Source organism: Cervus canadensis, chromosome 20, assembly GCF_019320065.1.
Source record: "Cervus canadensis isolate Bull #8, Minnesota chromosome 20, ASM1932006v1, whole genome shotgun sequence".
NCBI classification, from domain to species: domain Eukaryota; kingdom Metazoa; phylum Chordata; class Mammalia; order Artiodactyla; family Cervidae; genus Cervus; species Cervus canadensis.
The window spans coordinates 60,334,561-60,359,470 of NC_057405.1; the positions used below are offsets into that span (position 1 = coordinate 60,334,561).

General features: G+C 41.9%; 1 protein-coding gene across 3 annotated transcripts in view; it reads right to left on the bottom strand.

Annotated features, from left to right (window-relative positions):
* The window catches only part of LAMA4 (laminin subunit alpha 4), a 140,789-nt gene extending 136,462 nt beyond the window's left edge, over positions 1–4,327 (bottom strand). Inside the window, exons 1-2 of one of the 3 annotated variants that reach the window (XM_043439282.1) lie at positions 4,313–4,327; positions 3,669–4,015 (exon numbers count right to left, since the gene is read on the bottom strand). In XM_043439282.1, the coding sequence (XP_043295217.1) occupies positions 3,669–3,863 (195 nt within the window). In that variant the 5' untranslated portion in view covers positions 3,864–4,015; positions 4,313–4,327. Of the gene's footprint in view, positions 1–3,668; positions 4,285–4,312 lie in introns of those variants that run through there. The other 2 variants (XM_043439283.1, XM_043439284.1) reach the window with 2 other exon arrangements.
* Between the last annotated feature and the right edge of the window lie 20,583 nt (positions 4,328–24,910).

Below are 24,910 nucleotides of genomic sequence, written 5' to 3' on the forward strand. Positions count from 1 at the left end.
CAGCACTGTGGCCCTCTGCCACTTCACACTTTGCCCCTCCAGCAGAGTCCCCATCTCCTCCTGAGTCTCTGGGTGGCTTCCTTCCAGCCACAAAGGATATAGACAACAAACAAACAGCAATATTAAGTAAAACAGCACCATAAAATAAAGTCCTGAGAAATATGCCCAACTAATGGTTTCTTTTAGTCAACCTCTAACCTAGTGTTTGTGACCTTGTTTAACTCCTGCTTCTTTCTGATAGACAAGAATGTCACTCTTTCCAAGGACACTCTGACACCCTCCCCTGGGGATATTACTCTCTCTGTCCCTGCATCCCCGCCCATTCTTTTGCGTCTCCATATTGGCCATGAAGATTTGTGCCTAGTTTCACTTGCTATTGGAGAAGGCAATGGCACCCCACTCCAGTACTCTTGCCTGGAAAATCCCATGGACAGAGGAGCCTGGTAGGCTGCAGTCCACAGGGTCTCAAAGAGTCGGACATGGCTGAGCGACTTCACTTTCACTTTTCACTCTTATGCATTGGAGAAGGAAATGGCAACCCACTCCAGTGTTCCTGCCTGGAGAATCCCAGGGACGGGGTTGCACAGAGTCAGACACGACTGAAGTGACAGCAGCAGTAGTAGTCACTTGCTATAATGTGTACAATAAAATTAAGACTTTGTTTTCTTAAATGTGGAATATTAGGATACTAAATCTACTTTATGACACTACCTAGTTTCCCCTTTCCCCACCCCTACCTACTGAAAATCATTGTTCTTACCATACACTCAGGAATAATGGACTCAGTAAATTATCTGCTTATATAAAAAAACAAAGCAGATAGTGAGGAAGTCCTGCCAACTAGCAGTTACCCATGGGTACTCCTCTTTTCACATTCTCTGCATCCTGGGGGAAGCTTGTGCTTATTTTAGAAGGTAAGGAGGGGCCTTCCTTCTTGGTCAGCCAGTGCATCCTATCCTTTTCCTCATTGCACTTTTAATGCATCTGTTCTCCAACTCACACTGTGCACCAGTGTGCCTTCCTCTGTGCTGAGGGTGGAGGGCTCAGGGGTGGAGAGGATGTCAGGCCTGCTATGGAGGAGCATGGGGGAGCCTTAGAAAGACTGCCAGCCTAGCACCTCCCACTGCTCCACGCTTGCCTTAATATTTTTCTTCCTTCCCTTTGAAGGCAAATTGAGGAATAACCATTTATATGTACATACATACATACATATATATGTTTATATCCTATTCAAATAAAATGAATGTATCTTTAGAATATCCTTCCATCCACTTCTCGAACCTCCCACGAATAATGTTCTGTATGAACCCATGTTCTCTTTCTATAGATGAAAATACAGCCTCCTGAACCAATTCATCAGAGTGGTTGTACCATGTTATTAAACCTCCAGAATGTATTTGATTTCAGGTCTCCTTCCTGGCTATAAAGAGCATGGGAAACCCGACTGGTGGGGCATTGGGATCGCTGTGGGACCGCAGGCTGACTGGAGGCATTATGTGAAACTATGCAGTGGGAACATAATTATCCCAATTCCACCCTTTCTACATCATATACTTTGAGTGACTAATAGCTTCTTTCTGTTTCCCTAAACCAAAAACCTCAATGGGCATTCTGAACCTATTAGTCTCTGACAGTATTACAAATTTAGCTCACTACAGGACATTCTTTTTGATTGAAAAGATACAGACAAGCAATATTAAGTAAAATAGCAGCATAAAAATAAACTTCTGAGAAATATTCCCAAATAAGGGTCTCTTTCAGTCCAATAATCCATGTATTCATAATAATAATAAAGACAACACTTAGGATGTATAAAGCATTTACACTGTCAGTCACTGTGTTAAGCCCTATTTTATCTAATTTCATCACAGTTAGTATATGAAGTGTGATGTAGACATCAGTAACTTCTCTAAGCCTCAGTTTCTTTATCTGCAAGTTGGGCATCTGTAGTTTGCCCAAGGTAAGGCGCACATAAGCTAAAATTTGAGCTTGGGACCACCAGACTGCAAAGCCTGCAATCTGAAACTCTGATGTGCCGACTTCTTATTATTTCACTGGGTATGTGAGTGCATAAGAAATTGTTTGGGGTTTCAGCAATAAATTTAAGGTTCCCTAAAAATAAAATAATTATTTTCTTACTTTTTGTGAGAGGAGAATTACAAAAAGTTATGTGTGCCTGTCTTTTTAGAATTAGCAGGTAAAAACACAGAATGCCCAGATAAACTGAATTTCAGATCAACAATGAAAAATCTTTTTAGCATAAATACATTTCATGAAATATTTGAGACATAACTAAAAATCTATTTGTTGTTTTTCTGAAATTCAAATTTAATTGGGTGTCCTGTATTCTATCTGGCATTCCTACTCTTAAGTCAAGCATTTCATCCTGGAACTTTCCACACTCAAAGCAACAGGTGGAGATAATGCTTCCTGAGGGGTTGATTCCAAGCCTGTAGAGAAGTGAAGCCTTCCCACTGTGTGCAGTGTCTCCTGATCTGGCGTCTCTCCGCATCTGAGTACAAAGTTGACTAGAAGGCATGCCCCTCTTTCTCATGGGGATTACATTTCACACCACAATAGGGGATGGTATGCTCTGGCCCTACCCATCCTCCCCTCATTTTAGGGTGTGGGTAGAGCTCACTCCTGGAGAAGGACCATCTTCACGCAGCATATCTTATCAGCAGTAATTAATAAAGCTACAGTTACACTAACAATTAGTAGGACTAGTAGCAATAATCCAGACTTCAGTGCTGTAAGAAATGGTATCGGTCCCCATAGTAGCTTTGGTTCCACAGTTGCTGTAACCATAGCCGTAGGGTGTGTGTATGTGTGTCTTCTTAGGTCAACTGCTCTTTCTTTTCCCATGAACTTAGGTGACTTCATTTTCCTCCTACTTAGCATCCCCCACACACTGGACATGCTATTGTCTGTCTTGGCTCAGGGGGCTCTTAAATCACTTACTCTGGATCCATCTTCCTTTACCCAATTTCTACACTTTGGTTATGTTTTCAATGTAAATGCTATTGCAAGGAATTCAAACGACAGCTCTTTGAATATCATCAATAGCATATATTCATCATTTTTACATTTGGTTTGGGGCTTGACTTTCATCATGACCTCTTGTTTCTGGAATATAATGGCTCCTGTCTATTTAAGGTATTTCCTCTGCAGTTTGCTAACAGCTTCTTTAGTGCCCTCACCCACTCCTCACCCGCCCCTGTTGCAGAGGACCTTCTGCTAATTTGCGACCAAAAGATTGGCTCTGCACTGTTGTTCCCACTGTCCTAATATCACCGAGAGGAGGAGCAGGAAGCCAGTGACAGGGCACACACATTATGCTGTGTGACTTGACAAAAATGACTCTACTGGACCATACAAGTGGCAGAAAGTCACAGAAGTGCCACTGTGGCCCTAGGTGACAGTCTAGCTTACTGACTCAGGGTTCAGGACACATGCCCTTTTGCCAGCTCGAACAAGGACATGTTCCAAAGTCCAAATCTAAAGTACAAAGTAAAACTCTTTATTTCAAGTTTCTGAACTGACCTAGTCCAGGTGAAACTCTCAAGGCGGGTGGAAAAGGGAAGGCGGGGGAGGGGAACAACGAGTGTGGCACACGCCGCACGGGGCGCAGGTGCCCCAGTAGGGTGACAACGGCAGGGGCACTGTACCTTGGCCGCAGGCGGCAGGCTTCCGGGAGCCACGCGGGGCTCGCTGGTCTCAGGCGGGTCTAGTCGGCCGAACGCTGAGCTCCCTTCAATGTCAAAAGGAAAGGCGCTGCCGTCCCCAGACGCGGCGCGGGAGCAGGCGGCGCCCCAGAGGAGCCACAGGGGCAGGACTGCGCACCAGGCTGAGCTCAAAGCCATCTCTCCGCTGACATCCGACAGGGCTTGTCCAGGGGCTCGGCCACTGTTAGTCCTCGCCAATCCCCGCTGTGATGCGGTGGTGCCTCGCTTAGAGTACCTTCTTTGAGTCTGCGGTATCCAGATGTGGGAACTCAGGGCAGCCCCGGGAGCAACTTAGAAAAAGGGAGAGTGAGAGAGGAAGCTAGAGCCTGCCTCCCTCCCTGCTTCCCTCTCTCTCTTCTTTCTCTCTCCCCTCTGTTTCCCTCTCTCACTTTCTCTCTCTCTCCCCAGAGACACTGGCTAAAGAATGTACAGATGGATGCAGCTTAAAACTCAGCATCAAGCGGCGGATGGGTTTGGGACGAGACCGGGAGCGCAGGCCACCTCCTGTCCCCGGCGGTCGGGTGGGGACTGAGGGTTGCGCTGCCCTGGCTTCCTTCCCACACCCATTCTTACCACTCCCTTTTTACCTTCTCTTCCAGGACCTCCCCCTCCAAGCTGGTCTTTCAGGCACTCTGGCTGGGCCTTTCCTGGCGTCCTCCCCTCCCCTCTCAGTTTGGAGCCCCTCCAAGTGCCCCAGATGAATATTCAGCTTTTGTAATTGCTTCCTCACTTCTCTTATTTATTTAGCTAAGGTGCCGGATGTCTTATCTATATTTATGCAGATCTTTTATGTGGCCCCGCTGGTTTGCAGGAAAGTGGGTGGGAATTCGGGCTGGAGCCAGAGGTGGATGCTCCCAGATGGCAGGGGAGAGGGCACCCACTTCCTTGGGCAGCTTTCTCCTTTTCTAGAGATAGGCTGCTGCGGTCTTTGTGCTCATACCTTCCCTGGAGACTGGCTGGCCACCCTCTTCCTCCCAACAGTCCTCACCCAGAGGGCTTGGGAAAAGAATATCTTTCACTCCAGCGCTGGAAAATGACTTCATTACTCAAATGCATGAACTTTTATTTACAAAGAACATCTTGTTTTCCTCCTAAAGCGGTGCTTTGTAAGGGGCCCGAAACAAGGCTTGCTGTGTACGAGCCTGTCAAATATACTGCCTACAGCCCGACCTCTTCCTCTTGGCCTGTAATCTCATGCCTACTACATCTGTTTGTCATGTAACCTTTCCAAGACTTTGGGGTAAAGTTGAGCAACAATTATGTTGGGGTACCCATGTAGATGGGTCAGTGGCCACTACAGCTGAGATACCTTTGCATTCATGGGCTTTATAAGGAGCTTTAAACATTCCTGTGAGACCCAAACATGTCTTAAAAAGGATTATATAAGACACTCATACAATGACACTTAAGTTCTGAGGTGTTTGAAATCACTCACAGTCGTGCAATAAAACATTTCAATAAAACCTGTTAGCTCTATTTATAGGACAAAAATCATTTTATCTAAGAATATACAAAGCAGCCATTTATTTTGTACCTATCATATGCCAGATACTTTGCATGTATTATTTGTAAGCCTCACAGCATTTTTGCAAAATAGGACTATTATTTCTTTTTATAGAATTAAAAAAGGAGGTTCTGAAAGACTAGGACATTTGCCCATCACACAGCTGGTAGAAAGCTGGACTCAGTAATCACTGATTCTAAAACTACCTTTCACATTTATACCATACTGAAACTTGCAAAATAAAGGCCACAAATTCAGAGACAGAAGAGATGACGTGCCCATTTTTTTGGAGTACATTCTAGGTGTCAAAAAGTTTGCATTATCTAATTTATTTCCATCTTCACTATAATGAGGTAAGTATTGTTATATACATTTGGTAATAGGTATGTGCTAAAAGTACTACTGGAACAGGTAAATCTGATGCTAAGGTCATTGATTTTTCAACAACAAAATGGTATAGCACAAAAGTACCAAAGTTGGAAGACGCAAAAAGCTTTCATATATTCCAAAGTATCTGTAATGTTTTCATTTTAAGATGTAAAAATAGTGTTGTAATGAATCATTAAGCTAATTTACTATTGTCTTCTTCCACATAAGCTGGTTAACTTGCTAAATTAAGTAAAAGAACTTAAGAATATATATTTGGTTTGGTTGGTTCTTTAAGAAACTTATATTGGGAGACAAGATGACCATACTCTAAAGAAGAAGACCTTGTAGCTCAAATATCCTGTCCCACTCTCACTTTTAAAAAAACTTTCAATAATAATAATAATTATTATTGTTACTATTATTTATGTACATATAATATTCTGACTTCAGACATAGACCTCATCAGTACACAGAAGCTGTTCACATTTGTTTCCTGAAGGATTATGTCCTGTCCTTCATTTAATGTCAATTAACTGCACACTTTTTATTTTATTCAGAGTCTCTTTTTCCTGCTTGCCAGGTAGTGTTCAGATTCTCTGAGAGGCCTGAGCAGTGGGGGTAGAAATACACTTATTCAAGACATATGAGCTTTTAATTTTTTATTAAATGTGTGCTTCTAACTCTTCCTCCTCCTCTTCTTTCTACAGATACTACTAGTATTTTTGAGACAAAGCAAGTAATACACAGGAACATGAGTTTTGTATGAAAGAAAATAGGCTTCAAATCCTAGGTTTGTTTACAGTGGTTCTGGGAGCTTGACAGAGCTTGATCTCTCTGAATGTCCGTTTCCTCATCTGTAAAATGGGATCATGATGCCACGTTCATTGAGTAATAAATGAAATAATGTGACTAAAGCATTAACACAGACTGGCATATAGTCAGTGCTCAGTATTTACTATTTAACTACACTGTATTTTAAAGTCTTAAAAAAGAATAGAATCTTTATTTTTAAAGAGAAAAAATAACTATGTTTATTTATCCTGTGACTTGAGTAACCTTCCATTTGCTGAAAATAGCTGTTCACATTTCTGGTAGCTGCTTGGGACTTCCCTGTATAACCATGAATGAGGCAGTCACGGATCTTAGAGTGACAGGGCAGGCAGGCGAGGAGGGAGACTGGCTATTTTATGGCAAATTGGAAGGCACTGGAACAAAGGTAATCATCACCAAAGGCCCACCTCAAGACCATCAAAGGCCTGAATGAGGCAGAATTTTATTTCTGCTAGCACTACAACTGGGAAGTGTCTCCAGAGTGACTGCTCTCTTATCACGACTTTCCTTCTCTCCCTCTCCAGGCATTCAGCAAGTACCTTTATGTCCACTCTCCTTCTGGGACTCCCACCTACCCCGCAGTGGAAGGGGAGCTGCTCTGTCATTCCCAATGCACAGAGGAGAGCACAACATTGCGTAGGCTAAGAGGTTAAATGGGGCTTCCCTGGTGGCTCAGATGGTGAAGAATCTGCCTGCAATGCAGGAGACCTTGGTTCAATCCCTGGGTTGGGGAGATCCCCTGGAGAAGGGAATGGCTACCCACTCCAGTATTCTTGCCTGGAGAAGTCCATGGACAGAGGAGCCTGGCAAGCTACAGTCCATGGGGTTGAAAAGAGTCAGACCCAACTGAGCGACTAACACTTTCACTAGATGGTGTTAAATGGCAAGGACATTAGGCTGGTAGTGCAGGATGAGGGTCCCATGCCTTCTGATTCCTAGGCCAATCCTTTCCCAACCAGACCAAGCTATTTTTAATTCTGGCAGCAGCAGATCTGGTGGTTTGGAGGCTTTATCAACAGAGGGTCTGGAATTCTCTTCTGAGTTCCCTGCTACCGTTATCAACAGATAAATATCAGGGCTGCTTACTCCCTTCAGCACTTGGTGGTTGGGCCTGTCCATAGCGTCCAAGGGTCTAGCGAGGGTGTTGTTAATGCATCCCATGTGCCCTTCTGCAAATAGAAAGTCACGTCAGATGCTATTTTGGATTTTTAAGTGCTAATCTTGGCCATAGTTAGACAGAGGGTTGTTGTGGGGACTGTGTACTAGTGACAGTTTTGTGATGAGATCGGTTAGAGAAGCAAGTATGAACTCTCCCTGCCGTGTGCTCTCTAATGGAGAGTCAGGTGGCAGGAAGGTAAGGGGGGGGGGGGGCGTCTCCTTTCCTGTTCACACTTGTCTCCTCTCTGGTCACGAGTCTCTTCTGTGAGCAACTCTGGTGGGAATTTAGGCCACCTGAGGAGAAGAAACAGCAAGAGATCTGGGAGAAGATGGGACTTCTAGAGTGGTTCTGTACGCATCAGTTTGTTCAGGCTTTTGATCAGGATGTGGGTAATATATGCTCTCTCTGCTTAGTCTCCTGACTCTGACAGTTGTCACAGCCCCATCTGGCCTTAGCATGTACATCCGTTCCACCCATTATCTATTTACTGTATTCATTAATTTGCTTATTTATTTAATCAGCATTTATCAAACACTTCTATGTGGCATGTGAGATGCTGAGGGTAAAATAATAAAAACATGATCCTGTCTCCCAAGGAAGTCAGAGTCTGGTGGGACAGACCACACATAGACCCTTGTAAGGAATAAAAAGTGATTACCAAAAAATGGAAAGCAGAAGTCCAGATATCCTAATAATTAAGTATCTATATGGGCTTCCCTAGTGGCTCAGTAGTAAAGAATCCACTTGCCAGGGAGGAGACACGGGTTCGATCCCTGGGTTGGAAAGATACCCCAGAGAAGGAAATGACAACCCACTCCAGTATTTTTGCTTGGGGAATCCCATGGACAGAGGAGCCTGGAGGGCTGCAGTCCATGGGGTCGCAAAAGAGTTGGACACAACTGAGTGACTAAACAACAATATCAGAGTATCTAAATAGAACAAGCCCTTTACTGGGATGTGGCTAAGGAGGGTGGGCAAAGGCTGCAGAAGGGGGCAACGGTGCATCTTAACTGTGGAGAGGAGGGGAAGAATGGTGGTCCAAGGGGAGAACTATATATGTAGAGGACAAACGCATCAGAGCCCCAATGCCGCAGGAGGGTGAGAAGACCATGGGATCTCCAAAGGCTCTTTGAGCTCCCATCTTCACAACGCATAGTTGTGCATGGCCTTCAGGGACGTGAGAGGGAGCCCTGTAAGGAGAAAGGGCTTCCTAGCCTCCTACTCACTTCTTGGTGCAATAGAAGTATCCTTCCCAAATGCAGATCTGAAGACTGAGGAGCTGTTCTCAGTTACACCGACATCCTGCTCAATAGCTTGAGAAAACTTTTGGGAGGAAGAACAATTTTGAAAAGAAAAAAAAAAGTTTTTGTTTTTTTTAAATTGTGGTGAGAACACGGAGACCTACCCTCTTAACCAGTTCTGAAGGGTACAGCATGGCGTTTTATCTATGGGGAGGAACCATTTGTAAAAGCTCCATCCTCTCCCAGCACTCTTGCTGTTGTTTCTCCTCAGGTGGCCTGAACTCCCACCGGAATCCTTCGCAGAGGAGATGCGTGACTGGAGAGGAGAGTGAGCGGAAGAGCCCCTCTTGAACCTTAACTTCCTTCCACTTGATGGTCAGCTGGAAATCTCATAGGGGAGAGCTCATACTTGCTTCTCTAACCAATCCCATCATAAAATTGTGGTCATTTTCTCAAGTTAAGAAATTTAAGCCCGGAAATGACTTGCTCATGTTGGCATTTAAAGAATTTTTAAAGTACCAAGTATATTCAGTTCATTCGCTCAGTCGTGTCTGACTCTTTACAACTCCATGAACCGCAGCATGCCAGGCCTCCCTGTCCATCACCAACTGCCAGAGTCTACCCATACCCATATCCATTGAGCTGGTGATGCCATCCAACCATCTCATCTTCTCTCATCCCCTTCTCCTCCTGCTCTCAATCTTTCCCAGCATCAGGGTCTTTTCAAATGAGTCAGCTCTTTGCATCAGGTGGCCAAAGTATTGGAGTTTCAGCTTCAAAAACCAAATGTATTAAGTATAGTAAAATATAGTATAATTGCAGTAGAATAGGAAATTACAGATATCCAGCAAGAAGAAAGTAAGGGAGGGGCAACCAGGAATCATACCACTCTGGGGCAATGACTGACAACAGTGAAAATGCATATGCCTTCAGGCTTCTGTTGCATTTATATTAATGAATTCCACCATCCTTATATTTTATGTATTCCATTATATATATTTTTGTGTGTGTAAAATATATTTTAATATATGTTCATTTTAAAGATTCCATCTACTTTTTTCTTATAGAAATGAATCAAACTGTATATATTTTTCCTCCATGTCCTATCACTTAACTCCAGTGTTACTGTGAATAGCTCACAGTGTTCAGATTGGCATTTTAGGAAGATTGGCTAGTGTGGATAAGTGCCGTGCTGAGAGACCAGTAGGAGGCTGGGAAGTCCTTTCTTCTCAGAGTGGCTCCATCAGCCTCAAGGGCAGGGACTGTACCCATGAAGAAGGGGCTCAGAGAGTATTTGCGAATGATAATAGCAATGAGGATGTCCTGATCCAAGCCTGATGGAGAAAGGGGGGAAACCAACAGATGAGAGAGAATGGTCTTAATGAGGACTATTGATCGCCTCTGCTGTGGCCTTCCTTTAGGTCTGCTGGAATAATTAGTTCATCAGGCTAAAGGGAAGTGACGGATGCTCTGTGGTGATGTAATCAACCAAGTAGGGAGGCATCAGCATCCATTAACTCAGGGATGCGATCAATAGAAAGCAGGAGCACCCAAGACTTGACCGTGAAATTATACAATTAAGGAGAATTGGGCAGCATTCAAAAGAGAAGATCTGAGAAAAGGGCTTCATGTGTCCTTGCACATACCCCACCCCAGCACCACAAAGGAAAGAGAAGACTCTTTAGGAGGAGACTTGCAGTTTGATGGTGTATGAGCAGGGCAGAGGGCTAGGATGTGTTCTAACCTGCCTTGTGTGAGCAGCTGCAGGCTAGGCTGTAAGATGCTAACTCAAATGTTCTATAGCCTTGCTCTGCGTCCCTTGCATTATGCTCCAGAAAACACATGCTGGACATGCTCACCTTGGGAAATCAACAGACTTCGGAAAACAAATTCCAAATAGGGAGCACATAACCATAACAATGCCTTTTATTTCCACAGTGTTTTATAGTCTGAATTGAAGTACAGTTATTGCTCTAACAAATGAGAAACTGATCTGTTTCTAAAAGTTCAAATGTGCAGATTCTGACATTAGAAGAAAGATTCTCAAGTCACTGTCCACTGTATCCGTTGGGTGACCTACAGCCTTTGAAAATTTAACACTCTAAATAAGATTTATTCATCACCTATTTATCCAACAAATATTTTTGAGTGTCTACTTCGAAAACAACACTTTTATAGGCTCTGGAATAGAGTAAATGAGAATCAGATCAAAATTTCTGCCTTTGTGAAGTTTATATTCTTACTGAGGCAAGGTTAGGAGAAAGAAATAAACAAGCAAGAGAAATACATATATGTATGGAATACATTATGTCAAGTAGTAAGTGCTATGGATAAGAATAAAATGCTGTGGGATAGAGAATGAAGGCTGCAGAGTATGGAAAGTGTGGGCCTTGTTGAGGAAGAGGCTAAAATAAAATGATTGAGGTCAAGAGTAGTTGGAGATAAAGTCGGAAGGGCGTGTGGGGTAGATTATGCAGGACATTTGAGATCATTGTAAAGACTCTGGCTTCTGCCTTGAGTGAGATGGGAATTATCTGGGGGTTCTGCACACAAGTGATGTGATTTGATGAAAGAGATGAGGGAAGGAGTAGGGAGACTATTCAGAGGCTTTTGCAATAGTACAGGTGAGAGATGATGGTGGCTTGGTCCACAGTATTAGCATTAGATGTAAAGAGTCATCAGATTCTGGATTTATTTGAATGTAGAACTAATGAAATTTGCTGGATATGAGAAATGAGAATAAGAAAGGACTCAAGGCTGAGGTCCATACTTTCAGCCTGAGCAGACTTAAATGATTGATTTGCCATTACTAACATGGAAAGAAAAATTGAAGGTTTAAGTTGGTAACAGAGATGATGAAAAGTTCAGTTTTGGACAAGTTTTTTTTGAAATGCCTCTTATATAAGATTCTTACACTGTATTCCTTCCTGTTTTAAATGGCTTCCCTGGTGGCTCAGATGGTAAAGCGCCTGCTCGCAATGCAGGAGACCTGGGTTTGATCCCTGGGTTGGGAAGATCCTCTGGTGAAGGAAATGGCAACCCACTCTAGTACTCTTGCTTGGAAAATTCCATGGATGGAGGAGCCTGGTAGGCTCCAGTCCAGGGGTCGCAAAGAGTCGGACACAACTGAGAGACTTTCCTTTCTTTTTAAAACATTATAAATTCATAATACATCATGCACAGACTGTGTTTTTACTTGGGATCTACAAGCCATTGTGGGTCATACTGTGGATAATACTAGGAACAACCTTATAGTCTAGTAAGGAGATTTGTAGCATGTAGGTAACAGTAGGTGGTCAAGGTGGGTGCACATCCATTGCTTTAAGCAGGAAGGGAGCCCTTTGAGCTCAGTTAAGAGAAGGCATTATAGATTTGGGCCGGATCTCCACAAAGGTGTAGGAATTGGGCGTGGGAAGACTGGTGGGGGAAGGACATGGAGAAGGAAATGTCAGGCAAATGGAACAGTATAGACATAGGAATAGAAAAGTGAACACATGCATGTTCATGCAAGGGCAAGGGCAAGGGCAAAAGCAGACTGGCTGAGTCATTGTGAGAAGTTCATTTGGGTGGATATTGGGAGATAGCATGGAATGGATAAGTATGGACCTGAGAGTTAGTTTACTACTAGGAGAGGGAGAGGCTCACAGGCGAGTTAACCATGTGGAGAGAGCGCTGAGCCTGGGGGACGAGTTGGGAGATTGTTGCAATAACAGTCTAGGCTTCCGGTGACACATAGAATAATGTTTATGAACTGTCACTGTGTCTCCCAAATGTAACTCCCCATCCCTGGGTCAATCCAGTTGCATCACAGCCATCTCAATTTGCAAAACCAATATTTCCTTGAAACTGAGGTGAATTTCAAGTCAGCCCCCCACACCCTTCCCCCCACACTTCACCCTTGAAGGGAATGGATAGGCTGCGAAAGAAAACAATGTTTTATAGTTGCCAACACACACCATCATGAGCCTGCCAGGCAACAACATGTTCTTCTCTGCCAGTGGAAGGTATTGCTTGACAGTAATTCCTTAAGATAGCTTCTATCCATCATATACTTCATACTTAAGTAGTTGATTAATTACTGACCCTGGTTTACTTTGACTATTTCAACTACTTCCAAATAACCACTAATAGTTTTCTCCCTTCCTCTCTCTTGTTCTTGCTTTCTTTTCTTCTTCTTTTTTTGGTCTTCATTTGTTTTCTCAGAAGTCCCACACTGTCTTTAATTATATTTACCTGGAGTTTAGTACATATTGGGACTTCCCAGGTGGTGCAGTGTTAAAGAATTCTGCCAATGCAGGAGACACAAGAGACTCAGGTTCTATCCCTGGGTCAGGAAGACCCCCCTGGAGTAAGAAATGGCAATGCACTCCCGTATTCTTGCCTGGAAAATTCCATGGACAGAGGAGCCTGACAGGCTACAGTTCATGGGATTGCAAAGAGTCAGGCAAGACTGAGTGAGCACACACACACAAGTACACATTTCCTTTAATAAAAAGATAATCTTTCCTGTTAAATCAGCTCCCAAGGCTTCATACAAAGAAAAAGATTCTGATTTTAAAAAGTAGGAATTTAAGAAATGTGATTTTTGAAAGAGACTGTAATGAGTGTATTAGTGAGAAATAGATCGCTAGCAGAGCAGCCGTGTTATTCTTCTAGAAGGAGTCAACAGAAAAGCAAACAAGGTATATATTGGTTTTCCATAAGTTTGTCAGTTTGGAGACATTTATTAGAAGAGAATTTAGATGTATTTGTTAAAAACCAAGCCTGTAGATTCAAATGTCTATTTTCTTCAATTTTCCTACTTGCCAGCTGTGTGATCTTGGGAAATTATTTCATTCTTGAAGCCTCTGCTGCCACATCTGTAAAATGGGGAGTGTACCTATTTCATGGAGTTTTTGTGAGGGTAAACATAAGATAATATGTATAAATTGCCCAGAATGATGCCTGGCAATAGTGAGCACTCAATAAATTCTAGCTGCTATTATTACTACTAATTTAGTATTGTTACTATGGTTATATGAATAATGTGTTCTGGAGAAAACTAGAAAACAGATAGGTTGATGATGATAAAGTTAATAGAATTCTCTATTATCAATAGCAATTCAGTAACTATTTTTCACTTTTAGTCATTTTAATATTCAGAAGCTATAGCTTAATTATAGATGCTTTGTTATCAACATGGTATCTAACATTTGTTAACACTTTTTGTGGAGCCTGCTACTCAGTCTATCACATGGCTGTGGTCACACTATCAATCTAAGATAACATCTAGCTCTTCGTTGTAGGTCCCATCTTACTCCTTGGCACCATCCAGATAGTTCATTGCTCCAACTACTTCACTCTTAATTACTTGGCTCTTTCAGTCCAAAATGATTTTATTATGAATCATGCCTTTAACGGACTCAGTTCTCTATTTGAATTTTCATTTGTTGACTCAGATATAGTAAAAATCCATATGAATATGTTCCTAGAAGTAAACAGGCTTTTCTAGGGGACTAAGCAACCCACTGCAGTACTCTTGCCTAGAGAATCCGATGGGCAGAGGAGCCTGGCAGGCCACGGTCCATAGCGTCACAAGGAGTTGGACACAACTGAAGCAGCTTAGCACAACGCAGCACACAGACCGTAATGTAAGGGACGGTTTCCTGTCTGGTGTTCTCAGGCACTCAAGTTCAGACTCTATAATTACTAAAATGTTCTAGAATTATGACATTTTACATAGGACTTCATTTCTCTTCATTTTGAGTAAGCAGAATGCTGACACTTACACTATCCCAAGTAACTTTCCTGACAACTCTGTGGAGTCAGCACCATTATCCAACTTGAAACTGAGAGAAAGGAAAACATCAGGCAGTAGCAGCAAAGGCTGCTTTTCAGGTTCTCTGCCTGGTGTGATCTCTTCCCATGGTCTTGGAGAGAAGGAATGTATGTATGGAAGGAGACATATTTCATCATTAAACAACTGAACAAAAATGAAGTCTTATTCTCTTTCTTTGTGAACTGGGCTATCTGAGCACAATTTAAGGACTAGGTTTATCATGGCCCAGGCTTGTATTCTAAGGGAAGAAATCTGGGTGAAAATGATTGTATACTAAAGACCTTGAAACAAGCAGTTCTTCCAGCTATATGGGGGCTTCCATGGTGGCTCAGATGGTAAAGAATCTGCCTACAATATAGGGAGACCCAGGTTCTATCCCTGGGTCGGGAAGATCCCCTGAAGAAGGGAGTGGTTATGCACTCCAGTACTCTAGTCTTTGAAGTCCCGTGGACAGAGGATCCTGGCAGGCTACAGTCCATGGGGTGGCAAAGAGTCAGACGTGACTGGGTGACTAACACTTTCACTTTACAGCTAGCTACTGAAGATGAGCCTGTGACATTTCTGTGCTTAATTCAGTGGGATCGCCTCTGGGAAAGGTCTAGTCTGGTTTTTAACCTGGTGTTATGATGAGTGCTGACAAGCAGATCCCTAAAGGGCCTAGGGAAGACCACAGTGGGGAGAAGGGGCCCTGGCCTGGGTGCTGGAGACCTGATGTTTCCACCCCAGGGCTGCTCCTCTCAGTCACAGCCTTGAGCTCGTCTCAAGCTCCCTGGCCTTCAGTTTTTCCCTCTGTAAGATAAAAAGTGAGACAGGATGAGCTTGGGGTTCCACTCAGCTTTACAGCTCTCATTTTCTAGAAAAGGACCCATCCCCAGACACCATGACAATTCTGGCCGTGGCCAAGAGCGAATGGATGGTTTAGAAAGCAAGATTGAGAGCACTGTTCCGTGACCATCCCCGATAGAATAATGAAACCCAGGATCTGGTCCTTTCTGCCTGAAGATAGGTGCCTCAGGAAAGCCTGTGGACAATTCATGGAATAAATCAAATGTAGTAAAGGGAAGAGAAAGGCGAGTTATCATTTTAAACTCTGCCAGATTCAGACCTGTAGATCAGACAAGAAATAAGGCCACTGCTGACCAAAAAAGGAAAAGAATTTAAGAATGTTTCTCTTGTCCTTAAGTCACCCCTCTGTTAAGTCACAGTCAGACACAACTGCTATTATGTTTAGCCTTAATCAGTCACTGTCTTCATGAAGGGCTGAACTGCTTGTTAAACTTGTTCAAAATGGTAGCTCAGCCTTCACCAGCAGACTTTTCATTCACTGGCATGTTTTCATATTTTATTAGGCAAGTGAATATTGCCTTTACAATTGAAGCAGCACCTCCGTCCACTTACCTATCCACATGATGCTAGCATAGACATGATTCTTCAGATGAAAGTGGAACAACCCAGTGACCTATCCCTCATTTGAGCCTGTCGATCTTAAACTCCAACCTGTCAGTCACTGTTGCAAGTGTCTCCAATTTTGACACCGTTTTCCTGAGCTTAGAATTTTTCTCATTAGCTCACAAGTTCCAGCTCCTCATTCCATTTCTTTATGTATTTATTGTTTGAAACATTTTTTTTTGTTAATCTGCCAGGACTCATCGCCATCTCCCCTTACCAGCTTGCCCGTTCTTTACTGCTTCTTGCCTCTGCTCCAGCTTCTCTGTCGGGCCTTGACACAGAATGCATGTAGAACATAGATTCTACATTACAACTCCTTCCTCTTAACTTTTTCAGAGTTCTCACAAATGCCTGGCAATACATGTATTCATCAGTTTTGAATTATTTTTTTCATATCTCTAGAGGCTGTTGTACCGAACTGGCATTGTTGCTCACAAAAACATGTGTTCTTTGACAAGTCTTTGTGAAAATGGGTGGTTAGATTGAACCATCTCCAATGCCTCCCCAGCTCTAAAACAGAGTCCATGTTGTGAACCTTCACGATCTTTCTCAGATGCCAGTTACCACCACCCTCACTCTTAGGGGTGACACTGGCTCCTACTTTATTGATAAAAATGATTGGACTCCTCAGTTTCTCCTCGTTTCTGTAACACTGGCTTTGCTTACTACCTTCTTTTGGGGAGGGAGGTTGACCCTGTTCAAGTTTAGTTCATTCTATTGCACTCTTCTTTCCTTTTCCCAGTGATTTTTGTGTCTTTTATTGACATAGTGAAATTATGAAAGAAATCCATGTTTGAATTTAAGAATTTGAAAATACAGAAGTGATTAAAATAATAGTGGAGGGACTTTCCTGGTGATCCAGTGGCTAAGACTCCACATTCCCAAAGCAGGGGGCCCAGGTTCAATCCTTGATTGAGGAACTAGATCCCACATGCTGCAACTAAGAGCTTGCATGCTGAAACTAAAGATCCCACATACTGCAACAAAGAATGAAGATCCTGTATGCCTAAACTAAGACACAGCATAGCCAAATGAATATTAATAAATAAAAATTTAAAATACTTAGATAAAAGTCACAATAAAGTAAGTATATGTACTTATTTCTCTTGCTCTACTTCCCATCCAACCCTACTTCCCAAAGATAACTAATTTGCTGAATAGTCTTCCAGAACTTTTTCCTACGCACATGCCAACCTACACATATATATTTTAAGCATGTATATTTTTGCGCTTTACATGTTATTCTGCAACATGTTTCTAAAATCAACATTCCATATTGAGCACCTGCTCTGGGTCAAGCTCTATGCTAGGGTGTGGGTATACAAGCTGAGAAAACAGACCTGGTTCTTGCTCCAGGAGAGCTATGCAGTCCACTCCACAGTGCAGCGGCAAGGTACTGAACTTCATTCCTTTTCAGCTTCATTCCATATGTGTGTGTGTGTGTGTGTGTGTGTGTGTGTGTGTGTGTGTGTGATAAATAATTGTTTTTAATGCTTGTGTGTTATCCTGTAGAAGAGGCCTACCATGATTTATTTAGATGTTTCTTTATTGAAAGACATTTAGGTTCTCCATTTCTTGCTATTACAATTCATATTATGATGAATATCCTTGCACACCTGCTATAGTTTATCTGTGGGACAGAATTGTATTAGTGAAATTGCTAGATCAAAGGGTACTCACCATTTTGATAGATACTGTCACGTTGCTCTCTAAAAAGGCTTTATCAATTTGTCTTACATCAATAGCAACCAGGCTCCTGACCTCAGTCCCCCACTTCTTTGAAATGTTACTTTATCAACTATTTCCCTTTTAGCTTGCATCTGGAATCACTTCCTTTGCCTACAGAAAAGCTTAGGCCATCCTATATTTTAAAAATGTGAGTTTTCCCTCTATTCTCTTGCTTAAATTACCAACCTATCTTTCTCATTCCTTTCATCAATGACATACTAAGACAGTGCTCATTGGCCATTCATTGCTCCTCTGTACTCCTTCAATTCTTAGCCTTTTCCATAAAGCTTAGGTTCTTACCATCAGTTCAGTTCAGTTAAGTCACTCAGTCATATCCAACTCTTTGTGACTGATGAACTGCAGCACGCCAGGCCTCCCTGTTCATCACCAGCTCCCAGAGTTACTCAAACTCATGTCCATCAAATTGGTGATGCCTTCCAACCATCTCATCCTCTGTTGTCTCCTTCTCCTGCCTTCAATCTTTCCCACCATCATGGTCTTTTCTAATGAGTTGGCTCTTCACATCAGGTGGCCAAAGTTTTGGAGTTTCAGCTTCAGCATCAGTCCTTCCAATGAATATTCAGGGCTGATTTCCTTTAGGATGAACTGGTTTGATCTCCTTGCAGTCCAAGGGACTCTCAAAAGTCTTCTCCAACACCACAGTTCAAAAACACCAATTCTTTATGGTCCAACTCTCACACCCATACATGACTACTGGAAAAACAATAGCTTTGACTAGACTGACCTTTGTTGGTGAAGTAATGTCTCTGTTTTTTAATATAATGTCTAGGTTGGTCATAGTTTTTCTTCCAAGGACCAAGCATGTTTTAATTTCATGGCTGCAGTCACCATCTGTAGTGATTTTGGAGTGCAAGAAAATAAAGTCTCTATTTCCATTGTTTCCCCATCTATTTGCCATGAAGTGATGGGGCTGGATGTCATGATCTTAATTTTCTAAATGTTGAGTTTTAAGCCAACCTTTTCACTCTCCTCTTTCACTTTCATCAAGAGGCTCTTTAGATCTTCTTTGCTTTCTGCCATAAGGGTGGTATCATCTGCGTATCTGAGGTTACTGATATTTCTCCTGGCAACCTTGATTCCAGTTTGTGCTTCATCCAGCCCAGTATTTTGCATGATGTACTCTGCACATAAATTAAATAAGCAGGGTGACAATATATAGCCTTGATGTACTCCTTTCCCAATTTGGTACCAGTCTGTTGTTCCATGTCCAGTTCTAACTGTTGCGTCTTGATCTGCATACAGATTTCTCCAGAGGCGGGTCAGGTGGTCTGATATTCCCATTCTTGACTGGAATGCAAAAGTAGGAAGTCAAGGAATACCTGGAGTAACAGGCAAATTTGGCCTTGGAGTACGGAATGAAGCAGGGCAAAGGCTAACAGAGTTTTGCCAAGAGAACCCACTGGTTATAGCCAACACCCTCTTCCAGCAACACAAGAGAAGACTCCACACATGGACATCACCAAATGGTCAGTACTGAAATCAGATTGATTATATTCTTTTCAGCCATAGATGGAGAAGCTCTATACAGTCAGCAGAAATAAGACTGGGAGCTGACTGTGGCTCAGATCATGAACTCCTTATTGCCAAATTCAGACTTAAATTGAAGAAAGTAGGGAAAACCACTATACCATTCAGGTATGACCTAAATCAAATCCCTTATGATTATACAGTGGACGTGACAAACAGATTCCAGGGATCAGATCTGATAGAGTGCCTGAAGAACTATGGATGGAGGTTCGTGACATTGTACAGGAGGCAGTGATCAAGACAATCCCCAAGAAAAAGAAGTGCAAAAAGGCAAAATGGTTGTCTGAGACGGTCTTAACAAATAGCTGAGAAAAGAAGAGAAGCTAAAGGCAAAGGAGAAAAGGAAGGATATACTCCTTTGAATGCAGAGTTCCAAAGAATAGCAAGGAGAGATAAGAAAGCCTTCCTCAGTGATCAATGCAAAGAAATAGAGGAAAACAAAAGAATGGGGAAGACTAGAGATCTTTTCAAGAAAATTAGAGATACCAAGGGAACATTTCTTGCAAAGATGGGCACAATAAAGGACAGAAATGATATGGACTCTCTGATTAGGCTCCCTAAATACAGTGAGATGTTTCGCCTTTGGCATGCTTTCTTCTCTTTTCATAAGCTCCTCCCCAAATTTAATCTATTGCCCTGGCTTTAATTGTTACTTCTGTATGTGACTATGAAACCTTAATCTCTAGTAAGGATCATTCTAGTAAGCTTTGTGTGTATTAGTTGCTCAGTCATTTCCAACACTTGCAACCCCATGGTCTGTCCATGGAATTCTCAAGACGAGAATACTTGAGTGGGTTGCCATTCCCTTCTCCAGGAGAGTCTTCTCAACCCAGGGAATTGAACCAAGGTCTTCTGCATTGTAGGCAGATTTTTTACCATCTGAGCTACCAGGGAAACCTTGTTTAGTAAGCTCTAGTCCTAAATTTCCAGCTAATGAACACTTATAGCCCAAAAGGGGTCTTCACATCAAACTCAGTATGCTCAGAGTGGAACTCATCATTTCCCCACACCTGAAACCTTCTTCATCTTCCTTTCATATTAAAATAACCACTGTTTTCCCAATCATCCAGCCTCAACATATCTACACAATTTTTACTACTGTGTCCTTTTTGAACCTCCATTGCCTATCAATATTGCCAAGTCAATAGATTATATTAAAGCAGCATTTCACAAAGTCTCATCTTACAGATAACAGGATAGACAAAGTTAACAATAACAGCAAAAAAAACCCAGCAATACTTCTCAGAGCCTTGTATTGGGTCCTATGCATTTCTCCACTAATTAGACCAAGGAGCACTTCAAGAGAAACCTATTGAGGAATCTCTGAAAGTAAAGGAATGCATTTTTGTAAATGCATGCAGAGGAAAAAAAAAAAAAAATCATCCTCTAAAAAAGGCATCTGATGTGTCATTTCACTGAATTCATTCAGGAGTAAGCTATATGCAGAGTGGATGTGGACTCTTGCTTAAAATTATTTTTGATTCCAGAAATAAACATTTGGCAGTTTGTTGCACTTAAGTTCTGTATCAATGTGTAGGTAATCACAGATGCACAGGCTTTTAAAAATGGATAAAAACAATTTCATACTTACTCAGTGTTCCTTAGTTCAAAATTCTTTTAAGTAGTCAGCAGACATCTTATGGAGAAAGAAATGGCAACCCATTCCAGAAGGAAATGTCAACTCCTGGAAAATCCCATGGACAGAGGAGCCTGGTAGGTTACAGTCCATGGGGTCAAGAAGAGTTAGACACGACTGAGCAACTTCACTTTCACTTTTCACTTTCATGCATTGGAGAAGGAAATGACAACCCACTCCAGTATTATTGCCTGGAGAATCCCAGGGACAGAGGAGCCTGGTGGGCTGCCGTCTATGGGGTCGCACAGAGTCGGACACGACTGAAGCGACTTAGCAGCAGCAGCAGACATCTTACTCTGTCTCTCATTTGGTCTTGCTTGGGTTTATAAAGGGCTGTCTTTTACATGGTATTTACTAATTTCTATTGAAAGTTACTTCCATCCACAAGTAGAAAAACTATGCTCCAAGATTATTATAGTTAGCACTTTATAAAGACCAAATTTATCAGTTTATTTGATAACAGATGAATAAATACATTTTTCTTTAGGTCTTAGAACTGACTTTGGTTATAACTACCCAAGCTTATATGTAGCTCTGAAATTATGTACCCAAAACTGTATTCACTGCTACACCAGCATAATTTTGTTTCTTTTTACATCAAAGAATATTTCCAGAATGTAATAAAATCAAAGTGTGTGGAAACATGAAAAATAAATATTTTGTTTGTTAATGTGTTTCTATTTTTAAAAGGTAAACATTTTTATGCAGTAGCTGTAAAATGTTTATTTCGAGTGACATTTCTAGCTGTTAGCTGGCATGTCCTGCTGTACAGGGAGCGAGTATTCAAGGAGGGCGAGAAACTGAAAACCCCTACTCAAACTGGCATAGACGATAGAGAAATCCAGCTTCTCCCAGCACTAGAGGCCCAGAAGCAGGGGCTGTGGCCACAGTCACAGGATGTGGGAGCTCCAGCGCTGCTTTACGGCGAGTCTCTTGGTTTTTCTTTTCTCTGTATCTTGATTATCCTTGGGCTGTAGCAATTCCAGGTCCCATAGCCATACATGATAGTATTTAGAAGCAGAGAAAGATCCAGTCTCCTAACAGATTACCCCCCTCAGATTTCATTATTCACCAGTCAGTAGCAATAGATCATTTGCAACTTGTAGATATCAATGGCATAGACAATAAACCGTAAATGGCAAGATAGTAGATCAATGGTCTAGATCAATCAAGACTCATTCTTAGAGGAGGGGATTAGGTCACCATCCTCTAAATCACTTGACTGATTTGAAGTCTGACAGCAAGAAAGGAGAAATAGACATTCAATGTAGCAACGGTTTATTATGGAGTAACAAGCCACCTCAAAACTTAGTGCTTAAAATAATCACTATTTACTCAGTGTATGATTTTGGGCTTAGCAATTTAGGCTAGGCTTATCTGGATGGTTCTTTGCATTTGTTTTTGAATTTCAGACTCATGTGTCTGAAGTCGGCTATGGGTTGCTCTACTTTGAGGGGGTTGGGTGGCTGTCAGCTGGGGAACTTGCTTCTCCTTTAAAAGGTCTTGTGTTCTCTAGCAGGCTAGTCTAGGCTTCTTTACATGGTAGAGGCAGGTTATCAGAACAATAAGAAGGCATGTTCCAGTGTGCAAGAGTCAGTTCCGCTTCTGCTCGTGTCCACTTTGCTAATGTCCTACTGGCCAAAAGTGACAAGTTTGTAATCATGTTTGCAGTATACCACACTGAGCTTGCTGTTATCTGCTTTGGCAAATTTTAGTCAAAGATAATTAGAAGAATAAATGTACCATTTTCCTTGACTTTTTCTTTCACTTGATCCACTTGCGTACAACACTACTTTATTATAATGGTTTAAGACAAACTTCGATTTCTAGATATCCAATATTCTGGATTTTTTCTCTTCAACTATGTAAAATAGTTGCCTTCAGGCCTGGTATGATGTTTCTGTACAAGTTGGAATATCTGTTAGGAAAGCTTAGCTACTTGGCTCTTTGCCTGATGAAAGGCTTAGAAACTTGGGACTTTCCTAGAGGTTTCTAACCAGGGATCAACATGCTGTAAGTAATCTTAATTCACTAGGATAATGCCTATGCTGTGGCAAGGCTATCCAGCTGAAGAAATAGGTACATGATGATAATTAAGCCTTTCTCTACCTTAGGAGAGGTGGCCATTTTCATTTTCTAGTTCCATAAACTGAGAGAGGGTGGGGTGATTAAGTTTCTTACTTAATCACATAGAAATCAATCTTTAGGATTGAAATAGAATCTGAATTGTGATCTGAATCCTTTGCTCAATTATCTTAAATAGTTTGAATTTTGGCATTTAGTTTCTTCTCCCACTGAAAACACAATTGAGAACAAGTAAGTGAGCAAAAAAGGTCTTTAACCCTTAGAAGTTAAGTCCCTGAGATTCATTTTACTTGGAAGAAAGCCTCTCCAGACTCTCTCGGACCTCGTTTACTCTTATATTACCCACAATGATAGCAGGTTTGGCTAGTGGTTTCTAAGCCCACAGTGGATTATAAAACTATTTCATAAGGGGAAAAGCAAGCACAATTATAAAAGAAAGCAAAATGATGTCTAATAATTTGGCAGGAAGGAGAAGAGAGAAAACTTTAAAAAAATTAAAATCAGAGATTAAAAAAATACAGAATTTGGATTCTTTCTTGAAAATGAAAACAGTTCTGTATAACTGGCATGGAGAAGCATCTCTACAGTGGTGGTTTAATGTAGCATACCCACATAAGCCAGTAAGGCAATATCTGCAAACAGTATCTGACTTATCTGATTGCTCCCTGCAGATACTAGAATCTTGCTATATTTGTTAGTGCATTTACATCACTCCCCCAGGTCAGGGAGTAGCAATAACAATATTTGGAGAAGCTCCTTAATTTGAATATTTGCAACAAACCAGTAAAAGAATTTATTGAGAATGACTGAGCCCTCACAGAATGAAAGTAATTACTCATAGTTTGCTAAACTTTTAACTCTTATGATGTCTTAAGACATCATAAAAACACAGATCTTCCTAACATGGTTCTAGTGTTAGCTCAGAGCCCTTCTACACTGCCGTAAGTAAAGTCCTTAGCTATCTGTGGCCTAAGGCTTGTCACTATGCTATTTTCCACAGTCTAGAGTCTGCAGGGCTCCTGACTCACATCTTTGGAGGAACTACTTTCCTGTGGAATGAGGTCCCCATTTGAACCTAAACTAGGAATTACACCTGCCAGGGAACTGTAAAGTAAATGTAAAGTCCATCCTCATACCTGTGACCCAGCTATTCCGCATCTCCCTGAATTCCTAGGAGAAACTCACACATGTGCAACAGGGCATTATCTTGAGAATGTTCACAGCAATGCTGCTCATGACAAGGAAAACACAAAAGAGTCCAATCACTCACTGATGGGAGACTGGGGGATAAAACTGTTGTCTACAGATATATGCCTTGCCCTTAGAAAGAACAGTTATGGCAGGATTGAAGGATGGTTTTCATGAAGTTTAAAAAACAAGAACCCATATAGGAATGAGTGGGTGATCATGGCTTTCTTCCTGCCTCTGCTTAGATTATAGCTGTCCATGGCCTGTAGAAGGACCCTCCCCACCTTGCTCACTCCCCACTCTAGGAGAACTGGGCATGAGCACCCTTGGCAGGATATCAGGACTCATGTGGCGTGTCCAGCAGTAGAGTTTAAGGTGAAATGCTCCATAGTTCAGAGGTCAAGAGCAAGGGCTGAAGAGACTGCCTCCTTTTAGATGCTATCTCTCTACTTGTACTTACTGACACTCTTTGAGACTCATTCTTCCCATCTGTAAAATGGAAATAATATTAGTACATACCTCATGGATTATCATGAAGACTTAATGATTAAAATCTAACAGGGTAGTATTTGTAGTGCCCAGCCAGGAGATTTTAAGGCACCCTCTTAATAGTTTCGTGGACCAAGGAT